The following is a 25,617-nucleotide window of genomic DNA, read 5'->3' on the forward strand; positions in this document are numbered from 1 at the left end:
GGAAGCAGAAGAATGGATCAGCAAGCTGAAAGAGTAATGGAAAGCAACCAAGCTAAACAGCAAAAACAGAAAAGAATAATAAAAAATTAGAAAAGGTAAAAGAACTCAGTGACACATCTAACAAAATAATATTCACATTCTAGGGATCACAGAAGGAGAAGAGAGAGAAGAGGGGCAAAATTTTATTTGAAGAAATAATACCTGAAAACTTGTATCATCTGAGGAGGGAAACAGACATTCTTATGTAGGAGGCACAGAGAGCCCCCAATAGTACCAATCCAAGGAGGTCCACACCAAGACACGTAACAATTAAAATGGCAAAAGTAGTGATAACAGAGAAAGACAAGGCTGTCTATTCTCACCACTTTTATTCAACATAGTACTAGAAGTCCTAGCCACAGCATTCACACAACAAAAAGAAATAAAAGACATCCCAATTTGTAAGGAAGAAGTAAAACTTTCACTATTTACAGGTGACATGATACTATATAGAGAAAACTTCAAAAGTTCCACCAAAAAATACTAGAACTGATAAATGAATTCAGTAAAATCACAAGATGCATGATGAATATACAGAAATCTGTTGCATTTCTATACACTAATAATGAAGTAGCAGAAGGAGAAATTAAGACAATCCCATTCACAATTACTCCAAAAATAATAAAATAATTAGGAATTAACTAAGGAGATGAAAGACCTGTACTTTAAAAACTATAATACACTGATGAAAGAAATTGAAAATGACATATACAAATGGAAAGATATCCCAAGCTCATGGTTTAGGAGAATCAATATTGTTATAATGTCCATACTGTCCAAAGCAATCTTCAAATTCAATGCAATCTCTGCAAAATACCAACAGTATTTTGCACAGAACTGGAACAAATAATCCTAAATTTGTGTGGAACCACAGAAGACCCCAAATATCCAAAGTAAACTTGAGAAAGAACAAAACCGGTACCACAGTCCCAAATTTCAAGACACACTACACAGCTATAGTTATCAAAACAGTATGATACTAGCAAAAAAAAAAAAAAAAAAAATAGACACACAGATCAATGGAACAGAATAGAGCCCAGAAATAAACCCACATTTTTGTGACACTATGACAAAGTGGGCAAGTATATACAATGAGAAAAATGCAGTCTCCTCAACAAATGTTGGGAAACTGAGAATGAAACTGAACGACTTTCTTACACCCTATCCAAAAATAAACTCGAAATGGATGATAGACCTAAATCTGAGACCTGAAAGCATAAAATTGGTAGAAGAAAGCACAGGCAGTAATCTTTTTAACATTTTTCTCTAAATGTCTTCCTGACAAGGGAAACAAAAGCAAAATTAATCTACTGGGATACCAAAATAAAAAGATTTTATACACTGAAGGAAACCATCAACAAAACAAAAAGACAACCTACCAAATGGGAGAAGATACTTGCAAATAATAATCTGATAATGGGGGGATCCCTGGGTGGCGCAGCGGTTTAGCGCCTGCCTTTGGCCCAGGGTGCGATCCTGGAGACCCGGGATCGAATCCCAGGTCAGGCTCCCGGTGCATGGAGTCTGCTTCTCCCTCTGCCTGTGTCTCTGCCTCTCTCTCTCTCTGTGTGACTATCATAAAAAATAATAAGAATAATCTGATAATGGGTTAACATCCTAAATATATAAAGAATTTATACAACTCAACACCAAAAATTAAATAATCCAATCAAAAATGAACAGGGACCTGAACAGAATTTTTCCAAAGAAGACATACAGGTGTCCCAAACAGACACATGAAAAGATGCTCAACATCACTCAATATCAGGGAAATGCAAATGAAAACCACAATGAGATATTACCTTACACCTGTCAGGATGGCTAAACTAAAAAAAAAAAAAAAAAAAAAACCACAAGAAATGACAGGTGTTGGTGAAGATGTAGAGAAAAAGGAACCCTTGTGCACTGTTGGTAGAATGTAAATTGGTGCAGCCACTGTGGAAAACAGTATGGGAGTTCCTCAATTAAAAATAGGATTATCATATGATCCAGTAATTCCACTACTGAGTATTTACCCAAAGAAAATGAAAACATGTATTTGAAAAGGTAAATCACCCCTATGTTTCTTGCAGTACTATATAAAATAGCCAAGATACAGAAGCAACCCAAATGTCCCTTGAAAGATGAAGAGATAAGAAGTTATACATAAACACAATGGAATATACTCAGACAAAAAGAATGAATTCTTTCCATTTCCAGCAACATGGATGGATCTAGAGGGTTAAATGCAAAGTAAAAACAGTGAAAGACACATACTCTATGATTTCATTGATATGGGGAATTTAAGAAACAAAAAAGAAAAAGGAGAAAGACAATAAACCAGACTCTTAAATATAGAGAACTATTGGACCCAAAAAGGAGGTGGGGGGGGTGGTTAGTGATATAGGTGAAGGGGATTAAGAATACCTTTATCACGATGAGAACACTTAGTAATGTACAGAAGTGTTGAATCATTGTATCATATACATGAAACTAGTATAATGCTGCATGCTAATTATACTTAGATAAAAATTAAAAATAAAATATATAACTCTCTGAATTGTTTTTATTTCACTTTAGCAATCTCTATCCTAAACATATTCTTCTGCTTTCTTTGTACATTTTTTATTGCTGATACTTTTTTGGAAAAAACAGTACTAATTTTAACTGCCCACATTTTGGGCAATTGTTCCCCTGACAAATTTTTCTAAATCTGAATGGCTTTTCAATATTTCACCACAGATCTTCTTTTTTTTTTTTTTTAAATTTTTATTTATTTATGATAATCACAGAGAGAGAGAGAGAGAGAGAGAGAGAGAGAGAGAGGCAGAGACACAGGCAGAGGGAGAAGCAGGCTCCATGCACCGGGAGCCCGATGTGGGATTGGATCCCGGGTCTCCAGGATCGCGCCCTGGGCCAAAGGCAGGCGCCAAACCGCTGCGCCACCCAGGGATCCCACACCACAGATCTTCTTAAGACAAAGTAATTGCATGTAGTCTATCAAACCAAATGTGATCTGTTCTCATTTATTTGTATAACTGTAAATAAAATTATTGAAAAATAGAGTCCTCCTATTCTCAATGTTAGGATTCTCTTTAAGGCCACTTTTACATCTTGCTTCCAATTTGTTATTGTATTTACTGTTACATCAGTTGTTTATTTGTAATCTCCCTGTCCATGGATTTATCTGAAGAAATAGAAGAAGTCAATCTGCTTGCATGGCTAATTCTTTTTGTAAATGATACAGATTTATAGTCTTGGTTTATGATCCAAACTTATGCCAGTTCATTCTTTTCGGAATCTAATTCTATTGCTTTATTATATTTTCATCATTCATTCTGAGATACAGCTGTGTATAAATACCTTCATGTTCAGAGATTCCTTTTGTAATAGAAAGAAACTTTAATTGCTATGAGACTGAAGAAATCAGCTATAATTCAGAATAGCTGCACTGTTTTTAGCAAGATATACATTGATTTCCCCAGTGGCTAAAAATGTTTTTAAAATATAAATGAAGTAGTTAGTCCTTATAGAATCAAGGAAAAAATGACAAACCATTTTGTTTTTTTAAAAAAATCAGACTTCAGCATTATTCTCATCGCCTTATTATTTCCAGTGACTTAGCTTCCTTTGGATGCCTGTATCATGAGCAAATCTTGTGACAACTGCAAGTATGCTTCATCCTATGCCTCTCTATTTTGCATCCAAGGATTATGGAATTTAGAAGTTGACTGATATAATTTAATAAAATTGGTATAATAGGCTTAGCTCTTTTCTTTAGCATGCAGGCTTGGTACTTGTTACAAACCTTCATAAGTCAGTTCAGAAAGTTTAACAAATGGGACAGGAGGAATGGAGTGGAGTGAGGTAAAATCTGCAGACCTCTTTGTAAAATTTGAAATTATATTTATTAGGCTTTATAAATTCTAAACAAGAGAGTTAGGCTCAATAATAACTCCCCGGCTCTATTACCTGTAAGGATCATAAAACTACGGTTTGTTAATTTTTTGCATGAAGTTAGTAATGAATAAAAACTTATTAAGTATATATTAGTTGAGAAAGTCTTCATTTAGACTTCTTGGCATCTTATGATGATGCCTAGTGGTGGAATTTTCTAATAGTTGAATTGGCACATTTTAAGTTACTTTTCTTTAATTTTACTTGATTTAATTATTAAAATGCATATTACATGATGCATGACTGCATCTCTAGAGAAATTAAAATATTTTTAAATATTTTTGATCTATCCCTAAATCTATGCACTTCTCCAGAAAAACAAAATCATTGTTATCAGCTTGGTATATATTTTCCATGTATGTATTTGGTATATTTATATATATCTAGAAAATATATGGTATTGATTTATATGTATGTGTTTTAACTAAATGCTATATTATATATCTTTTCAATACGGTTTTCTCAGAGTTTCTCAACAATTCTGGTTAAAAGGGTTCTATACCACGATTTCTATCTTAAGTACAACTGTGAAGGAGATTCATTCTTCCTTGGGCTCTGTTATTTTGCTCATTAAATCCCTTGCTCATCTTCATTTTTCTTTTTTTAAAGTTTTTATATTAATTCCAGTTAACATACAGTGTAATATTAGTTTCAGGTATACAATATAGTGACTTAACACTTCCATACATCATCGTGTACTCATCACAACAAGAGTACTTATTAATCCCCATTACCTGTTTTACTCATCTCACTCACCCTCTCCCCTCTGGTAACTATCAGTCTATTTTGTGGTTTGCCTCTTTCTCTTCCCTCCACCCTTTTCTTGTTTCATTTCTTATATTCTATATATGAGTGTAATCATATAGTATTTGTCTTTATCCAGCTGACTTATTTCACTTAGCAATACTCTCTAGCCCCATCCACATGATTACAAATGGCAAGATTTCATTCTTTCTTATGGCTGAATAATATTCTGTTATATATACCACATCTTCTTTATCCTTTCATCAGTTGATGGACACTTGGGCTGTTTCCAAAGTTTGGCTATTGTAGATAATGCATGTAAACATAAAGGTGTGTGTATCCCTTTGAATTTGTAATTTTGTATTTTTTTGGTAAATACCTAGTAGTGCAATTGCTAGGTCATAGTGTAGTTCTATTTTTAACTTTTTGAGGAACCACCATACTGTTTTCCACAGTAGCTGCATCATCTTCATTTATCAATCCTTCCTCTTTCCTTCCTCATCCTATCACTTAGACTACGGAATAGATTTCTGTTCTACACGTTGAAACTAAGTCAGCCTCTTACTTACAGCACTTGTGTATGAATCCTTGGCACCAAGTACAAAATAAAAAGCTTCTTTCTAGTTCAGAGAACTTCCAGTACCAATAAGATGATGGGGAAATGTTTTAGGGAGCATGAGGTTTCTTTTTTGTCCCTGAAGTCCCACCTACCAGATACATATTCACTCTGTGAGGCCATGAAGCCAACTCAGCCCAAGGATATTTGGAAAAGTGCACATTTTGAATAGGCCTTCCATTTGATTATGGAGCCACTTGTTGGAATTCCAATTAATAACTTGAAATTATGGGCCTCTCTGCTTAGTCAGGAACAACATAATGGAGAAGATTGCTCAACATTACCAAATGAAAGAAAACAAGTGACTTATTCTGAGAATATATGCAACACTACCGCTGGTATGTGATAGCAATGGTTGTAAATCAGCTAAGAAACTACTGGTCCTAAAAAAAAGGAACAACAGCAAAAAGCCTCTTGGGTTCTCTACCCCTACCTTTGGCTCTTCTGAGGTCATTTGGATTCCAAGAATTAAAAATAAATTTGACTACTACTGATATATACGTCTGTGGATTTCAAATTCATTATGCTGGTGCTGTTTTTTAGTTTGTTTTTGTTTTGAAGATTTTATTTTAATTTAAATTCAATTTGCCAACATGTAGTATAATACCCAATACTCATCTCATCATGTGCCCTCCTTAATGTTTTTTACTTTGAAGAATGCATACCTACTTGCCAAGAATCAAGCATAATATTCGCCATTTTGTATACTTCATATTTTATTAAACCTCTCAGATTTAATCAGGTAAACATTAAAATGCCCATTTTATGGATGAAGACATTGAAGTTCAAGGTGGCCTACTCAGTGATTATTTCGTAATTCAAACTGAGATGAAGAGAACTCCAAAGTCTGACTGTTCCATTAAGCCTCGCAGCTTCTTTTCATATCCCGTTTTTTTTGTTTGTTTGTTTGTTTGTTTGTTTGTTTGTTTTTTCATAAGTTTGCCTAGAGAGGCACCTGGTGGCTCAGTCAGTTAAGTGTCCAACTCTTATTTCTGCTCAGATCATGAACTCAGGGTCAGGGATCAAGCCCAGTGTGGGGCTCTGCACTCAGTGGAGATTTGCTTAATATTCTCTTCATCCCTCTCCTTCTAGCCCCTCCCCTTGCTCATGCATTTGTGTGCTTGCTCTCTCTCTCTTTCTCTCTCTCTCTCTCTCTCAAATAAATAAGTAAATCTTTAAACAATATTGCATAGGTTGTTTTACAAGCAGTCTTGTATTAATATTTTGAACTCTCACTCTTAGTGTCATATTTGCATAAAGTTTAGAAAAATTGATATTCATAATTAGGTATGAATATAATTTGCCATTTTAGAAATTTTACCAGCCAAAACCCATCTAAAGGCTTGCTGATAGAAATTTTCTTTCCACTAAAAGCATCTGCTAGCTAAAATAAAGACCAATAGTGAGATGCCACTTGAATAATCAAGTCTGTTCACTGACTAAATTTATTTCTCCATTGCAAATTCTTAGATTAATGAAAGCCACGAGTTCTTTTGAGGGATTACATAAACTATTCCTCTAACAATGTCCTAGCAGTGTTTTGAAGAGATTATAATTTTCTTTCCCTGTCATTTATCTGACATTGTGTGCAGATTTTTTTGTTTTGTTTTTATCTGACTTGTTTTAATGCAGTGGACTCTTGTGGCTTGGGTTTTCAGCTTAAGCATCTTTTTGTTGTTGCAAAATCAGTTGGTACTACTTCAAATTATTTTCCTGTGAGGATAATATATTTGCATCATGTGTAATTTTTGTGTATATTACACGTTGCATTTAGTGAAAACATGGGTACTCTAGAATAATCTATTTTTATGTTTGTATTCTTAATTAATATACTTACTTGATATTGACACTTGAACTCACTGAAGCAAAATTTTTATTAGAATACAAAATTATTTGGTCTTTTAATTTTTGTTCACAATTTCAGGCATTTTGCTTAGGAAAGATAAGGCTATTTGAGTCTAACAAAATATCTTAAGATTATCAAGCATAGGGATCCCTGGGTGGCGCAGCGGTTTGGCGCCTGCCTTTGGCCTAGGGCGCGATCCTGGAGACCCAGGATCGAGTCCCACGTCGGGCTCCCGGTGCATGGAGCCTGCTTCTCCCTCCGCCTGTGTCTCTGCCTCTATCTCTCTCTCTCTCTGTGACTATCATAAATAAATAAAAAATTAAAAAAAAAAAAAAAAAAGATTATCAAGCATATTTAAATGTAGTAAACTGTAAGTAATTAGGAAATTATTCGAAAATCAACTTATTCTTTTGAATTTTCAGTTAAGAATAATTTAAACATGTTCACAAGGTGAAATATCTTTGTTATTTAACGTGATTTATATTATCCACATAGTGGAGCTCTGTTAGGTGAGCGTGGGTGATATATTTTGATATAGTGGGATATATATTACTGAAATGCCAAGACCTTATGTGTATGTCTGCTTTATCCACTGAAGCCATTTTGCAGGTGTTTGTGAAATGGTTGAGGGTTAGCATTCAATATGTACTTGTGGCTGATGTTTCAGAAATACAAGCAAGATATTTTGTATCTGTGAACTTCTTAGATTGAAAGGATCTTCTAAAAAGTGTTGCCAGCTGCTAAAATTATTCACAGATTCAAATTTTGAAGAACAAAATTCCATGAAGCCACTGGCAGTATCATGAAGTACACTACCACTTTTATAGTCGATCTTTTTGCATGTTTCAGTTAAGTTCACTTTTGAAATACTAGCCAATGTTCATTTACTAGTGGAGGCGTTGTCACGATAGCATAAATTCTTCCATTTCTAGAAATGTAAATAAACAATGACTTCTTCTTTCTTTCTCTCTCTCTCTCTCTCTCTCTTTTTTTTTAGAGCATCAGGGCATCAGGCCTTATCCTGTTGGAAACAATTCTTTTTGGGTCTCTGCTTCTATACTTTCCTGTAAGTAACATAATTGTCTTTTTTTTTTAATTAATTTTTATTGGTGTTCAATTTACCAACATACAGAAAAACACCCAGTGCTCATCCCGTCAAGTGTCCGCCTCAGTGCCCGTCACCCATTCCCCTCCAACACCCGCCCTCCTCCCCTTCCACCACCTCTAGTTCGTTTCCCAGAGTTAGGAGTCTTTATGTTCTGTCTCCCTTCCTGATATGTCTTTTAAAAATAGCCTTTTGTTTTATTTTGCTCAGGCAGTAATTTTTATATATATGTGTGTATATATATATATGTGTATAATTATATATAATTGTATATGTATATTACTTTATATATCTATATACAAGTTTGTATACCTGTGTCTACATGTAATAGACATATAAAGTAAAAAAGTAAAGTGGAGGTAACCATACTTTTCTTCCCAAATTTGTGAGGAGGACTAACGGCTTAAATGAGCTCACATAAAAAAGGCATGCTTGATATGTATGCTTGCCATATACATATACATATAAATATTGGTTTCCTTCTTCCCTCTCTACTTAAATCACGACCATGAGACACACCAACAAGTTTGTGCTGAAAAATTCCAGGTGGTTACATAGAAAAGTAAACAAAATACATATATGTGTGGTATTAGTGGCATAGATAATCCTAGTAGAGACTGTTCTTATCACACTAGCAATCTGTCTGTAACCAGAAGGTATGTACTAACTTTACTAATTCAATTCAACCAACTTATATTCAGTAGTCATTGTGTGTCAAGTACTGTGCTAAACTTTTTTGTGAGTGAAAGACACTGATTTCTTCAGGTCGCTTACAATTTGCAGAATGAGATGAGTAATTACAGGCAATTATAATATAATTGAAAAAAACTAAGATGTTGTGGAGGCAGGATACTATGGAGACACTTAGGAGACAAGTATATAACCAAGTCAAGGGTATAAAATATCACTCGACTGAGATCTGAAAGATCAGTAGATGTTAGAGAAGAAAAAGGTAGGTCTTCCATGGCACCATGTTTTTTTTTTTTTTTTTTTTTTTTTGGTTTGCCTCCTAACCTAACTAGCTGCTCCATTTCGGCCATCTTTGCTGATTCTTAATCTTCTTTCCTACTTCTTAATGCTTAAGTGTCTCAGGCATCAGTCCTTGTGGAGCTTTTCATATTCTACATTCTCCATTGGTGATCTCATCTAGGCTCAAAGCTTTAAATCTATTTATATACAATAACTCCCAAACTTGTATCTCCAGCTCAGACCTTTTCCCTAAACTCCAAACTCATATTCAGTTGCTTACTGAACAACTCCAATTTGAGGGTCTACCAGAATTCTCTATGTTCTTAACTGAGATACTTGATCTCCTGCATCCCCAATCAGTTTCCTTATCTCCATTGATGACAACTCCGTCTTTCTAGTTACTCAGGCTAACACTTGGGAGTCATTCTTGACAACTTTATTTTTCTCACATCCATCAGAAATCCCTCAAAACATAACAAAAACCCAACCACTTCCCCCACCTCTTCAGGCTACCATCCTGGTCTAAACTAGAATCAGCCTTTTCTGGGTTATTGTCATAGTCTTTCCTGGGCCTCTATCCCTCCACATTAACCCCCCTATGATCTGTCCATTTTCAAAGTATCGGCTAGTTGTAATGCCCAAGTTAGACTACAGAGCCCCGCAAAACTCTCCAAAGGTTCACAATTTTATTTATAGTTAAAGCCAGAATTCTTAGCGTAAGCTCCAAGATCTAACATGATTTAAATCCTGGCCATTCTATTGCCTCATTTTCTAATCCTCTTCCCCCTTGCAGTGTTTATAAGAGTTCTTAATATCTATTCAGGTTTTCTACTTCTTGAATTTTATTTCTTCTTAAGATAGAAATTTTTTTGGCTGTAATCATTTTAATTTTTCCATAAAATCATCAGTAAATCATAAAATTACTGAAGTTGTCTAATTTCCTAGCATGGAGTTATACACAATAATTAATAATATAAGCAATAAAATACAAAGTCTTATCATGCCTGAGACTGTTTCTGTATAAATGGCAAGTGCATCATAACATTTCATCTTTCCCATAGAACTACCAGAGAAGATGTTTAGCCAAAGTTATAGAATCACCCAGTTAGGAAGTAAAAGACCCAAATGACTTCATTAATCCAAAAAATAATCATATGAATATCTATTGTTGCAGTCACCATCATCTTTTTCCTGAACCTCTGCTGTTTTAAAATACATTTTCTATCCAGTAGCCAAAAGAATATTTTAAAATAGAAGATCTAATCTGTGACTACTTCTATAGATAGCTTCCCAGTGTTCTTAGAATAAAGATCACAACCCTTGATATGGTATGTGATGTTACATATAGTGTGGTCCTTGCCCACCTCCCCAGCCTCATTCAGTACCACTTTTCTTCTCCCTTTCTGCACCCAGCTACTCTGACCTTCTTTCAGTTCATAAATGATACATAATCTCTCTCATGGTAGCTATAATAATGGCTCTCCCAAAATGTTCACTGTCCTAATCCATGGAACCTATAAATATGTTACCTTACATGGAAAATGGGACTTTGCCGATGTGATTAAATAAAGAACTTTGAGATGAGGAGATTATCCTGGATTATATAGATGGCTCAAGGGTCCTAAGTGAAAATGAGAAGCAGAAAAGAGAGAACCAAAGAAAAGGTATCATGAGAAAGACTGGACTGGCTACCACTGGCTTTGAATGTGGATGAAAGAGGCCAGAAGCCAAGGGATGCAGGCAATCTCTAGAAGCAGGAAAAGGCAAAGAAACAGATTCCTCATGAAAGCCTTCAAAAAACACCTTAATTTTAGCTCTATAAGATCCATTTTGAACTTCTGACTTCCAGAACTGTAAGATAATAAATCTGTATTAAGCCACTAAGTTTTTGGTAATATATTATAGCAGCAATAAGAAACTAATACACCTCTTGTCACAGGACATTTTCACATGCTTTTCCTTCAATTTGGAAGAGTCCTCCTGCCCTCCCCACCACACCATCTCACCACTTCTTTTGCCTAATTAACAGCTAGCCCTAGTCATCCTTCAGATTTCTACTTAAACATCACTTTTGAGCTTTCCTTGACCCCCAATTGGAGTCAAATTCCTTATAATAGTTTCTCACAGAATTCCACTGTCTTTCTTGACACTCCCATCTCAGTTTATAAGTGTACGTTCATAAGAGCAATTATTTGATTAATGTCATTTCCTGCACTAACTCTGATTCTTTGTGAATAGGGAGATGATACATTCTATTTTGCTCACAGCCCCATACCTGTCACCATAGTTGAGGCACAGTAAATATGCAATGAGTGAACAGATGAGGTTATACTTGGATAAATTCAGGTCTGTATCCTAAACTCATGGCTGTTGTCCTATTGAAGTATCTTCCAAAGAATCCGCTTGGCTATGGAAGACTGAGAATGATGATCCTTATTAATAATACTACTTTACTTAGAGCTAACAGGCAATAAAAAAAACTTATTAATGTTATTTTAAGATGTTAGCAAGACTTCATTTTATTTTTAATTTTAAGGTTCATATTTATTCAGATCAAGTGGTTACATAGTGAGCATGGGCCTAAAGTCTATAAGAAAATTTTAAAGCCTCTTAAATGGATGAAGTTCTCTAGAAAACAAGAATATTTGAAAGAATAATAAATTTTATGCTGCTAAGTGCAGCAGAGCAGTTGTTAAAAACCCTTTCTTTGCAAGAATCTTTCATTGACTGGGATACAATTTTGGAAGATATCTGATGAATATCTGATAGATATACCTATGATGATATCAAACAGAGAAGAAAGGGGGCAAGAAATGGAAATTTAAGAGGAATATAAAGACTATTTCTGCTTAATAATTCTGCTTGAGAGGGAGAAAAAGAAAACAGAAAAGAAGACTTAACAAACAAATTCTGTCCAATAGAAACATTACAATACCTCATTATATTGACTTCATGCTAAATTAGCTATTTCATCTTTTATAATGTATATTTTTCTGTAACTGCTTGAGATATTAAAGTATAGTTCCCAAATTTATACTGTGTACTATGGTTTCAAATAAGTTAGTGTTCAATACTCTGAAGACAGAAAGGGTCAGGTTACTTAATGAAGGTTTAGATGGAGCATAAGACACAAGGGAAGAAAGGAGATTAAAATACACTATTGATTGAGTCAGGTAAGGAAAGTAATTTTATTTTAGGTGAGAGAATGGAAGATGATGTATCAGAAATTGATAGTAAAACTACCTACATAGGGTGGGTATATGTACATGAGTACATGTGCATAAAGCATTCTTGACAAGAGGGGTAACTTGGTTATTGGACCAGGGCTCATTGACTTCCTTGGGTTTTACAGAAATGGACTTCATAACTTTTAGCAAGACTTTATGCTGCAAGGAAGATCTCTGATTTAAGTGATAAAGGTGATTCAGTAAACCTAATATAGTCAAAAAGTCTAATCATTTGATGATATAAGTGTGACCTATACTTTTCTTATTTGTTAAATACAGATACCAACTTCCTCTGTTCCTGGTGTGGTCTATACCAGAATCGCTTATGAAAGTTTTAATATGGGTTACAGTTTTCTGGATTTTGTTTTTTAAGTGTGCTTGAATAAAGGAGAATTGTTTTCAGGGCTGGGTAACTCCATGGAAGGAGCCTTTGGGTATTCACTGTTCTGCTGAGTTGTTATGCAATGAGCCTTTTCTTCTTTCTATGCTGCATATTGTTGTTCAGATTTGCAAGAATTAAGGTTATTTTTGCCTTTTCTAAGCAATCTTAGACTACAGACGATTTCATAACAATGCTTATATTGGAAAGTCCAAATTAGAGATTATCATCATTGTGCAGATGAGGACAAACCAAAATCTGACTAAATTTAGCTTTGTTATAATTGGATAGCAGAGAGTGAAAGCATTTAAAACATTTTCTTACAGATTCTCAAAAGAGACAATTTAAAGTCCATACATTTATGAACAAATGATTAATCTTTGTAATCATCTAAAAACCTTAATACAATTTATAGAAGAAAAAAAGAACTTTAAAAAATCAACTGAAGTATACTTTACCTAATAAATTTCATAAAAATGATATTTTATGGGTTAGTAAAGCATTTCAAGTGATATGGAGTTCAGAAGTTTGTTTTTGACTTGACTAAATTACCAGTTTCAGCTAATAAGGTGAATTTTTCCCTCTAACCTTGATCAGCTATTTGGTTGACTGAAGTGCCTTTCTGTAAAGGATACCACACATATATAAATAAATACTAATTTTCATGTTCTTTCCCTACTCCATCCCAGGCCCTATAATACAGAACTGGAAAATATTAGAACTGGAAGGAACGTCAGACACAACTTAGTCTTTATTTAACCTCTATTTTACAAATGAAACGAAAGTTGAGAGAAACTCTAATTTATCCAACTTTTCTCAGCTAAGTAGTGAGAAAGCCAAGATTAGAATCTAGTCTCTTGACTCCTGGTCTCACACTGCTTTCATTCTATGACAGAGTAGTGTCTAGATGACAGAGACTTGTGATAGAGGAATGAATGTGTGATTGAGATAGCATTAGGGTAATCAGGGATGCCTAAGTTCTACCCCCTTGATTAAGCACCTTTCCTCATTAGGTCTCCAAGGAAATAAAATACAAGACGATAAAATAGGGAACCAATTTAAAATAGCTTAAGGTGTGGCTCTAAGACCTAATGTAAAACTCCTCAGGCTTGGATGGCCCATGTTATTAAACCATATGAAATTTTTTTTGGTATATTTTTTTATTGGAGTTCAATTTGCCAACATATAGCAAAACACTCAGTGCTCATCCCGTCAAATGCCCCCCTCAGTGTCCATCACCCAGTCACCCCATCCCCACCCACCCACCTCCCCTTCCATCACCCCTTGTTCATTTCCCAGAGTTAGGTGTCTCTCATGTTCTGTCTCCCTCTATGATATTTCCCACTCATTTTCTCTCCTTTCCCCTTTATTCCCTTGCACTATTTTTTATATTCCCCAAATGAATGAGACCATATAATGTTTGTCCTTCTCCGATTGACTTACTTCACTCAGCACAATACTCCAGTTCCATCCACGTTGAAGCAAATGGTGGGTATTTGTCATTTCTAATGGCTGAGGAATATTCCATTGTATACATAAACCACATCTTCTTTATCCATTCATCTTTCAATGGACACCGAGGCTCCTTCCACAATTTGGCTATTTTGGACATTGCTGCTATAAACATTGGGGTGCAGGTATCCTGGCATTTCACTGCATCTGTATCTTTGGGGTAAATCCCCAGCAGTACAATTGCTGGTCATAGGGCAGGTCTATTTTTAACTCTTTGAGGAACCTCCACACAGTTTTCCAGAGTGGCTGCACCAGTTCACATTCCCACCAACAGTGCTAGAGGGTTCCCCTTTCTCCACATCCTCTCCAACATTTGTGGTTTCCTGTCTTATTAATTTTCTCCATTCTCACTGGTGTGAGATGGTATCTCATTGTGGTTTTGATTTGTATTTCCCTGATGGCAAGTGATGCAGAGCATTTTCTCATGTGCGTGTTGGCCATGTCTATGTCTTCCTCTGTGAGATTTCTGTTCATGTCTTTTGCCCATTTCATGATTGGATTGTTTGTTTCTTTGCTGTTGAGTTTAATAAGTTCTTTATATGTCTTGGACACTAGCCCTTTATCTGATAGGTCATTTGCAAATATCTTCTCCCATTCTGTAGGTTGTCTTTTAGTTTTGTTGACTGTTTGTTTTGCTGTGCAGAAGCTTTTTATCTTGATTGAGCCCCAATAATTCATTTTTGCTTTTGTTTCCCTTGCCTTTATGGATGTATCTTGCAAGAAGTTGCCGTGGCCAAGATCAAAAAGGGTGTTGCCTGTGTTCTCCTCTAGGACTTTGATAGATTCTTGTCTCACATTTAGATCTTTCATCTGTTTTGAGTTTATCTTTGTGTATGGTGTAAGAGAATGATCTAGTTTCATTCTTCTGCACATGGCTGTCCAATTTTGTCCACACCATTTATTGAAGAGACTGTACTTTTCCCAGTGGATAGTCTTTCCTGTTTTGTCGAATATTAGTTGACCATAGAGTTAAGGCCCATTTCTGGGTTCTCTATTCTGTTCCATTGATCTATGTGTCTGTTTTTGTGCCAGTACCACACTGTCTTGATGATCACAGCTTTGTAGTACAACCTGAAATCTGGCATTGCGATGCCCCCGGCTCTGGTTTTCTTTTTCAATATTCCCCTGGCTATGCAGGGTCTTTTCTGATTCCACACAAATCTTAAGATGATTTGTTCCAACTCTTTGAAGAAAGTCCATGGTATTTTGATAGGGATTGTATTAAATGTGTAAATTGCCCTGGGTAGCATTGAAAACATTTTCACAATATTCTTCCAATCCATAAGCATGGAATATTTTTCCATCTCTTTGTGTCTCCCTCAATTTCTTTCAGAAGTGTTCTATAGTTTTTTAGGGTATAGAACCTTTACTTCTTTGGTTAGGTTTATTCCTAGGTATCTTATGCTTTTGGGTGCAACTGTAAATGAGATTGACTCCTTAATTTCTCTTTCTTCAGTCTGATTGTTGGTGTATAGAAATGCCACTGATTTCTGGGCATTGATTTTATATCCTGCCATACTGCTGAATTGCTATATGAGTTCTAGCAATCTTGGGATGGAGTGTTTTGGGTTTTCTAGGTACAGTGTTATGTTAATCGGGGAAGAGGGAGAGTTTGACTTCTTTGCCAATTTTAATGCCTTTTATTTCTTTTTGTTACCTGATTGCTGAGGCTAGGACTTCTAGTACTATATTGACTAGCAATGGTGAGAGTGGACATCCCTGACGTGTTCCTGATCTTAGGGGGAAAGCTCCCAGTTTTGCCCCATTGAGAATGATATTTCCTGTGGGCTTTTTTTTTTTTTTTTTTTTAATTTATGATAGTCACACAGAGAGAGAGAGAGAGGCAGAGACACAGGCAGAAGGAGAAGCAGGCTCCATGCACCAGGAGCCCGACGTGGGACTGGATCCCGGGTCTCCAGGACCCTGCCCTGGGCCAAAGGCAGGTGCTAAACTGCTGCGCCACCCAGGGATCCCCCTGTGGGCTTTTCATAGATGGCTTTTAAGATGCTGAGGAATGTTGCCTCTATTCCTACACTCTGAAGAGTTTTGATCAGGAATGGATGCTGTATTTTGTCAAATGCTTTCTCTGCATATATTGAGAGGATCATATGGTTCTTGTTTTTTCTCTTGTTGATATGATCTATCACATTCATTGCTTTACGAGTGTTGAACCAGCCTTGCATCCTGGGAATAAATCCCACTTGGTCATGGTGAATAATCTTCTTAATGTACTGTTGGATCCTATTGGCTAGTACCTTGTTGAGAATTTTTGCATCTGTGTTCATCAGGGATATTGGTCTATAATTCTCCTTTTTGATGGGGTCTTTGTCTGGTTTTGGAATTAAGGTGATGCTGGCCTCATAGACTGAGTTTGGAAGTACTCCATCCCTTTCTATCTTTCAGAACAGCTTTAGTAGACTAGGTATTGTTTCTTCTTTAAACATTTGATAGAATTCCCCTGGGAAGCCATCTGGCCCTGGACTTTTGTGTCTTGGGAGGTTTTTGATGACTGCTTCAATTTCCTCCATGGTTATTGGCCTGTTCAGGTTTTCTACTTCTTCCTGTTCCAGTTTTGGTAGTTTGTGGTTTTCCAGAAATACATTCATTTCTTCTAGATTGCCTAATTTATTGCTGTATAGCTGCTCATAATATGTTTTTAAAATCATTTGTATTTCCATGGTATTGGTTGTGATCTCTGCTTCATTTGTGATTTTACTAGAGTCTTTTCTCTTTTGTTTTTAATATGGCTGGCTAATGGTTTATCTATTTTATTAGTTCTTTCAAAGAACCAACTCCTGGTTTTATTGATCTGTTCTACAGTTCTTCTGGTCTCTATTTCACTGAGTGATATACTTGGCAGCTCCCACATTCAGGGCATATATATTGAGGATTGTTAAGTCCACTTTTGGATACTTCCTTTAAGTTTGATATAGTGTCCCTCTTCATCTCTAACTACAGTCTTCAGGATAAACTTTAAATTATCTGATATGAGGATGGCTACCCCTGATTTCTTTTGAGGACCATTTTGAATGGTAAATGGTTCTCCAACTTTTCATTTTCAGGCTGTAGGTGTCCTTAGGTCTAAAATGAGTCTCTTGTAGACAGCAAATAGATGGGTCTTGCTTTTTTATCCAGTCTGAAACCCTGTGCCTTTTGATAGGATCATTAAGCCCATTCACGTTCAGAGTTACTATAGGAAGATATGAATTTAGTGTCATCATAGTACCTATTCAGCCCCTGTTTTTGTGGCTTATTTCTTTGGGCATCCTCTTTCTTTTACAGAGTCCTCCTTAATATTTCTTGCAGAGTGGGCTTGGTGGTCACATATGCTTTCAGTTTCTGCCTATCTTGGAAGCTCTTTATCTCTCCTTCTATTCTGAATGAGAGCCTTGCTGGACAGAGTATTCTTGGCTGCATGTTCTTCTCATTTAGGACCCAGAATATATCCTGCCAGCCCTTTCTGGCCTGCCAGGTCTCTGTGGAGAGGTCTGCTGTTAATCTAATATTTATCCCCGTATAAGTTAGGGATCTCTTGTCTCTTGCTGCTTTAAAGATTTTCTCTTTATCTTTGGAATTTGCAAGTTTCACTATTAAATGTCGGGGTGTTGAACGATTTTTATTGATTTTAGGGGGGGACCTCTCTATCCCCTGGATCTGAATGCTTGTTTCCCTCCCCAAGTTAGGGAAGTTCTCAGCTATGATTTGTTCAAATAGGCTTTCTGGTCCTCTGTCCCTTTCAGTGCCCTCTGGAACCCCAATTAAACATAGATTTTTCCTTCTGAGGCTGTTATTTATTTCCCTTAACCTTTCCTCATGGTCTTTTAATTGTTTGCCTCTTTTGTCCTCAGCTTCCTTCCTTGCCATCAACTTGTCTTCTATGTCACTTAGTCTTTCTTCTACCTCATTATCCCTCGTTGTTAGGACCTCTAATTTGAATTGTATCCCATTTAACTGATTTTTAATTTTGGCCTGATGAGATCTAAATTCTGCAGTCATGAAGTCTCTTAAATCCTTTATGTTTTTTTCCAGAGCCACCAGTAGCTTTATAATTGTGCTTCTGAATAGGTTTTCTGAAATCAAATTGTAATCCAAATTCTGTAACTCTGTGGGAGAGAGTGCTGTTTCTGATTCTTTCTTTTGTAGTGAGTTCTAGTCATTTTGCTCAGTGCAGAGTGGCTAAAAACAAGTTGTACTGGAAAAAGGAAGAAAAAACAAACAAAAAACCAAGAATGGGTATCCTCTGGTTCTATATACTGTAAATCCCTCGACTTCCCCTGGAGCTTTCCAGCACTGCTGGGTCAAGAACTTGCTCTTCCACTGTCCTTCCAGCTGGTCTTCTGGGGCAGGGGCGGACTGTGCCGATTCTCAGGTGTGTGCACCCAGAAGGGGGCGGGGCTTGGGGGAGCCGACCATCCGGTAAGGCCTCTGTCCCCTGGCGGCCCGCCTCTCCCAGGCCCAGGGTGACACCAGGAGGGACAACAACACCTGCGGCGGCCAGGTCTCCCTGGCCCTGGAGGCCCCCCCGCCCCCCGCAGTGACTCCTGCCAACTCCCAGTCCACAGGGGCCTGGATGCTCCCGGGGAAGGATCCTCTCTGTCCTGCGCCCTCCCTGCCTCGGCCTGTCCCGGGGGGAGCGCAGGATCCCGGCTGTGTCCCCTGGGGTCCGGGGCCTGGGCTGCTGGAGTTGCTCCCGGGGCCGCGCAGCCCCCTCTGCCCGGAGCCCCTCCCGACCCACCGGCTTCTCCCCGAGGCCCCGCGGGGAGCGCTCCGGCCCTTTACGCAGCTCGGCCCGTGTGCGGGGCGCTCTCCCCGGCGCCCCTCCTCTGTCAGTGACCCCGGAGACTGGGGGTTCCCCGCCCCCCTGGGATCCCGCCCGAGGTCCCTGCTGAGCGCCTTTCCATCCCGGAGGAATCCAGGGCGGATTGTAAAGCTCCCGCTTCTCCGGGGCTGGGCTTTCTCGTCCTGGAGGCTTTCGCAGCCCCCCTTAGCCCTGCTACTCGTGGGGGCCTCTCCCCTACTTGATTCTTTTTTATTTATTTATTTATTTTATTTTTTCTGTCTTCCTACCTTGTTAGAAGTGCAAATTCTTCACTCTGTAGTGTACGACTATTCTTTCTTTAAATCTCAGGTCGAATTCATAGGTTTTCAGGATGATTTGAAAGTTATCTAGGTAAGTTGGTGGGGCTGGGTGAGGTGAGGACCCTACTCCTCTGCCATCTCGCCCCGCCCCCTATGAAGTTTCTGATACTGAACCATTTTACTTACAAAAATGGCTGTTTTATATTTTAACCTAATAAATAATCCTATAGGCCATGTCAAATTGGTTTCAGTGGCTCAGAACCTACGTCAGCTAAATAGTCTTTTGAGATGTCTCAAATGAGACATCTGTGTTGTGCCTTCCCTCTACTTTTTGATTTTTGTTAATAATTTTTGAATTGTTAATGTTTATAACATGCATGTAATATGAAATCACAAAACTATTATTTACATAGTTATTTAACTTACAATCTATACTAAATAGATTTAGTATTTTCCACTAATGGTTGTAACTTAGCTTCTCCATTCCTCAGTTCTTTATTTTGATTTGTCCTTTGGTTTTCATTAATAGATTTTTCATGAAGGAGAGAATGAGTTTCATAGTTCTTGAGTTCCTATATGCTCGAGAATCTCTATCCATTGTCTTTATATGTGAAGAATAATTTAGTTGAGTATAAAAATTTCAAGACACACTTTCTATTGCTCAGAACTTTATATACATTATCTGAATATGTTCAGCTCTTGAGATAGCCTGACTTCATTCTTCAGTCTTGTGACTAAATAAATTGGGAATCACCTTGAAATTTATTATTCTGTATTATTATTTTTTTCTTAGATCATGGTATTTCTTTTCAACATGTAGATATAAGACCTATTCCTGGAATTTAAAAAAATATATTGGTTTAATTTTTTGTTTCTTCTTTAGGAACAAAATTTTATATACACAGGATTTTCTTTTCCTTCTATATCTATAATGTCATTTTTATATCTTTGTTCTTTTCTATTTTGTTTTGTGTATTTCTATCAAGCCTTTATTCTGTGACCATTACACTATTCTCAAGTGTGTTTATTCTGCCTGAGTTGATTCTAAAATTCCTTTAGCTTCTCTACTGTTTTTATTTTTATTTTCACTTTCTCCCCTCTTCTCCAGCTTTCTTGGGATAATTTTAACTCTTTCTCTGTTTTTCTTATCTCTTCTTTGATTCTAATATCTTTTTCTTTGAGCTTCTTTATCAGAGGACACATTTATTTGTAATTTCCTTGAGGCTGTGAAAATTATTTATTTGAAACTGTGCCATTGGGATCCCTGGGTGGCGCAGCGGTTTGGCTCCTGCCTTTGGCCCAGGGCGCGATCCTGGAAACCCGGGATCGAATCCCACATCGGGCTCCCGGTGCATGGAGCCTGCTTCTCCCTCCGCCTGTGTCTCTGCCTCTCTCTCTCTCTCTCTGACTATCATAAAAAAAATAAAAAATAAAAAATAAAATGAAACTGTGCCATTTTCTTGGGTAACTCTCTTACGTTGTCCATTCTTTGTGTGCCTTTTTCCTCTGGTATTTAAACAAAGAGTTTGTACTGATTCCTTTCCAATTTCTTTTTTGTGATTATCCCTTTTCACTGCAGTAAAATATACAAAAATATAAACTTACATTTTAGTAATTTTTAACATACAATTTAGTGGCATTAAGTACATTCCTAGTGTTGTGCAGTCATCACCACTGTCTATTTCCAGAACTTTTCCATCATCCCAAATTAAAACTCTGTTCATTGAATAATAACTTCCCATTCTTCCTTTACCCCCAGTTGTTGGTAACCTCTATTCTACTTTCTGTCTTTAATTTGCCTATTGTCAGATAGTTCATATGAGTGGAACCATACAGTATTTTTCCTTTTGTGCCTGGCTTATTTCACTAACTTACTGTTCTCAGGGTTCATCCATATTGTAGCATATGTCAAAATTTCATTTCTTTTCATAGCTGAATAATATTCTTTTGTATGTGTAATACCACATTCTCTTTACTGTTTATCTGTGATAGACATTTGGGTTGTTAACACCTTTTGACTATTGTAAATAATGCTGCTATGAACATTGGTATATAAGTGTCTAAGTCCCATCTTTCAGCTTTTCAGGTGTATATATATATATATACATACATATATATATATATATATATATATACATACATATATATATATATATATATATATACATATATATATATATTCATTCTTTGGAGTGAAATTGCTAGATCATATGGTAATTTAACTCTAAAGAAGCTAACAGTTTTCTAAGATAGTTGTAGCAATTTACATTCCCACTAGCAATGCACGAGGATTCCAATTTCTCCACATCCTTACCAACACTTGTTATTCTAGGGTTTTTTTTTTAATTTTTATTTATTTATGATAGGGACACAGTGAGAGAGAGAGAGGCAGAGACACAGGCAGAGGGAGAAGCAGGCTCCATGCACCGGGAGCCTGACGTGGGACTTGATCCCGGCTCTCCAGGATCGCGCCCTGGGCCAAAGGCAGGCGCCAAACCGCTGCGCCACCCGGGGATCCCTCTAGGTTTTTTTTTTTTTTAAAGATTTTATTTATTTATTCATGAGACACACACACAGAGAGAGAGAGAGAGAGAGAGAGAGAGAGAGGCAGAGACACAGGCAGAGGGAGAAGCAGGCTCCATGCAGGGAGCCTGATGTGAAACTTGATCCCAGGTCTCTAGGATCACACCCTGGGCTGAAGGCAGTGCTAAACCTCTGAGCCACTGGGGCTGCCCTATTTTAGGTATTTTTTTTTTTAAATTAATAGCCATCCTAATGGGTGTGAAGTTATATCTCATTGTGGTTTTGACTTGCTACTTTTCATTTTTGAAGAAAGCAATTTTTACAGGCAGCTATTTTATGAAGAATTAAGTGGAGCGCTGTAAGAAGAATAGATGAGGCAGTCTGCTTCTGTATTTTGAGGTCATGTGAAGCCACAAATTTAAGTTATATTATAATATGAGGTTTCTCCTTCCTTTTTTACCACACTTTCACTCTGGCGACCTTCCTGGGCTAGTGTGCTGCTTAGTACTTAGGTACATCAACAAACATGAGTTATCTCCAGATCTCTCTCTCCAATCTGTTATGATACTGTGTTTCTATAGTTCCCTTTCAGCTCTCCTATGCCAAATATCCACTCTCCAATAAATAGATGTGTTAGAGTCATACTTTTTAATTATAATAAGCCTATGAAGAGCAGGACCATGTCTGCTGCATCTACTTCCAGTATAGCACCTTAAAAATTTGTCAAGTTTCTAATCTGTAGATGTATGTACATCTATGTAATTGCATAGCTGTATATCTCTTTATTTCTCAGTTCCCTATGGAGAGGTAGAAGAGAATCTTGACCAATAAATAAAGACTTTAATTCTAGTCTACACAGTCATACTTGACTTGGCCCGCTTTTACCTCTTTGACCTAGTACTCCCCTGCTCTCTGCCTCTCTCACTTCATTGCAACAATACTGGTATTGATATTCTTCTTTGAGCAGGGCTGGCATGCACCCACCCCTCAGCCTTGACCTTGGCTATTTTCTGGAGCAGTCTTAACCCACATATCTCCATGACCAGCTTCCCATATTCTTTAAATCTTTGCCAATGTCAACTCTTCAGTGAAAAGAAGTTAAGGAGCTCATTATTTTATAATAAACAGGTAGAGGTTAATTTAAAAATTAGAACATTAAAGTGAGAATAAACCACCACAATTACAGAGAATTTCTAATGGGACCAAATGGAGACAGATTCGGTGATGATGTGGAGGCAGAAATGTCACAGTTTGGCAGTAGACTAAGAACATAATAAATTTTCCTGAGAATGCCTTTATAGCAGCAAATAAGGAGATGCTGGCTTTGGCAATGAGAGGGAATTTGACAGTCAGATGGTTTCAGTCAAAAGATAAGAAAGTGTACCTTTGCCGCAATGTCCTAGCTAGCATATTACAGCTTTCTAGTAAAAAAAAAAAAAAAAAAAAAGATTATAAAAAGGGTAAAGTCTCATTTCATCCTAACTCCCTTGCTAGAGCTGGTGGGATAATGTCTTTGCCCATGGGGAAAAAAAAAACGCATCAGGCACTCATTCTGTCTCTTTTTCAATAGATGCTATTTCTACTTCTCCTCTATTTACAAAATGTTTACGAAATGCATCTTAAATTTTCCTGTGCATACCCAAGACAGGTAAGTCATTAACTATTTCTGAAGTTTGGTGGTTTATTTTCAATTAATAAAAAGACCAACAAATTTATACTTTAGGTTTTAGGTATATGCGAACATGTGATTTTAGATACCTTCAATGGTCTTTGGAAAACATCCTCAGAATTGTTAGACATTTATATTAACAAACTACCAATGCCATGATGTCCAGGTTTATCTCTATGGTATTATACATGAAGAATTTGACATAAGAAAGTAAAAAATACATTTAAAGATGTTTAAGAGATAATTCAGAAAATAGTTACAAACAGAAAAATAATTGAAGAGTTGAAATTAGCAATGTGTCTTTAAAAATAGTTCCCTCTTCAAAGCTATTAGAGGAAAAAATCGAGAAGACTTGGTAACACTATGTAAAAGGATAGCAAGTATTCTTTTAAAAAGGACAAGAAGATGACCTTTGACAAGGCAAATCATAGTAAATGTCAGGGACAATACAATGTCACTAAAGAGTCGCAATTCAATAAAGCAGATTTGTTACTTCAAGAAAATAACAAAAGAGGAAAGGTATAAAGACATAGTACTTACACAGAATCATAGTAACAAAAACCCAACCTTAGAGTATCCTGAGCCTGGTATAAGTGTGATTGAAGAAAGCATTTGGACCTATTGCTTAAATTAGAAAGGTCAGTGTGAGCTTCTGGGTTAAAAAACAGATTGCTTTCCTAAAATATATCAAAAAGTATGTTAATTTATATGTTTATTTTAGTTATACATTTACCTAAAAGCTGTGATTATTGTATACAAAGATCTCTTCATGTTTTAATTTCTGTAGCATGAAGAAAATAGTTATACTTTGTGAAAATATCATCATTTATGGACCTTTAGAAATAATATAAATTATGTAAAGGAAATGTAAAGGAAATGTAGTTTATAATTAGATGTGGATAAATCTCCATGATTCATCTGTTCTTGAATGAACCTCATTCAAAATGAGGTTTATTGTGAATGCCATTTCTAGGCTTTAGCAATAATATAAATATGATTAATTGAAATATAGACATGTTCAGATAACATTTTAATCCAAAGCTTACTTTTAATTTAACTTTGACTTTCTCCATTCTTCAGGCTTCCATTCCTGTATGAGAGTAGATACTCATACTCTTCATACAAGAAAAGTAGATACTTTCCTTCTTTTTTTTCAAAAAAAGATTTTATTCATTTATTCATGAGACACACAGAGAGTGAGGCCGAGACATAGGCAGAGGGAGAAGCAGGCTCCCTATGGAGAGCCTGATGCAGGCCTGAATCCCAGGACCCCAGGATCATGCCCTGAGCTAAAGGCAGATGCTCAACCACTGAGCCACTCAGGCATCCAGAAAGTATCTACTTTTCATCATGCTTATTGAAATGTCAGAAAAAGTACTTTTCCTGCTTTGTGGTCTTGTCCACTTCACACATCAGTCATGCCGTTGGAGTCTGGATGTGACCTAATGCAGCCCACATACAAGTGCTTTTGTTCATTGTGAGGATAATGTGAGAAGCTTTGCTGATTATATGGGTTTCTCTCAGAACAGTTTCACATTTTTTCTTCTGATATAAAGCACAGCAGTTCATCAGATGCTCTAAAATAAAAGATGTTCTAAAAAAAGAAGAGGTCAAGTGTATTTGGCAAATGCTCCTACTCAGGGAGTCACAGCAAATACTTCTTGTTAAAGGTTTTGAGATCTACAGGAAAGGAATGCATTTAAAACAGGGCATTTCTCTATTTTGCTTGATTTTATTATACCCTCTTCCACATAATACCAATTAAAGTATTTATAACTAATGATATGAATCCTATGAAGTTTGCCTTAAAGAATATATGCCAAAATCCCATAATGTTATATGATTCCATTTATATAGAGTGAAATTGTGTGTGTGTGTGTGTGTGTGTGTGTGTCTTTGTGTATAATATGAGCATATGAGGTAAACGTTAAGAAAGCAGGAAAATGGCAAACGCAAAATTGAGAATGATAGTT

At 36.6% G+C, this 25,617-nt stretch overlaps 1 protein-coding gene across 2 annotated transcripts in view; it reads left to right on the forward strand.

Annotated features, from left to right (window-relative positions):
• Positions 1 to 25,617, forward strand: part of GPR158 (G protein-coupled receptor 158) — a 411,529-nt gene that overhangs the window by 262,665 nt on the left and 123,247 nt on the right. Inside the window, exon 5 of one of the 2 annotated variants that reach the window (XM_026013682.2) lies at positions 8,179 to 8,247. The exons of the other annotated variant lie outside the window; for it this stretch is intronic. Within the exon in view, the coding sequence (XP_025869467.1) occupies positions 8,179 to 8,247 (69 nt within the window). The remainder of the gene's footprint in view (positions 1 to 8,178; positions 8,248 to 25,617) is intronic. 2 annotated transcript variants of the gene reach the window in all.

This window comes from Vulpes vulpes, chromosome 2 (assembly GCF_048418805.1).
Source record: "Vulpes vulpes isolate BD-2025 chromosome 2, VulVul3, whole genome shotgun sequence".
NCBI lineage: Eukaryota > Metazoa > Chordata > Mammalia > Carnivora > Canidae > Vulpes > Vulpes vulpes.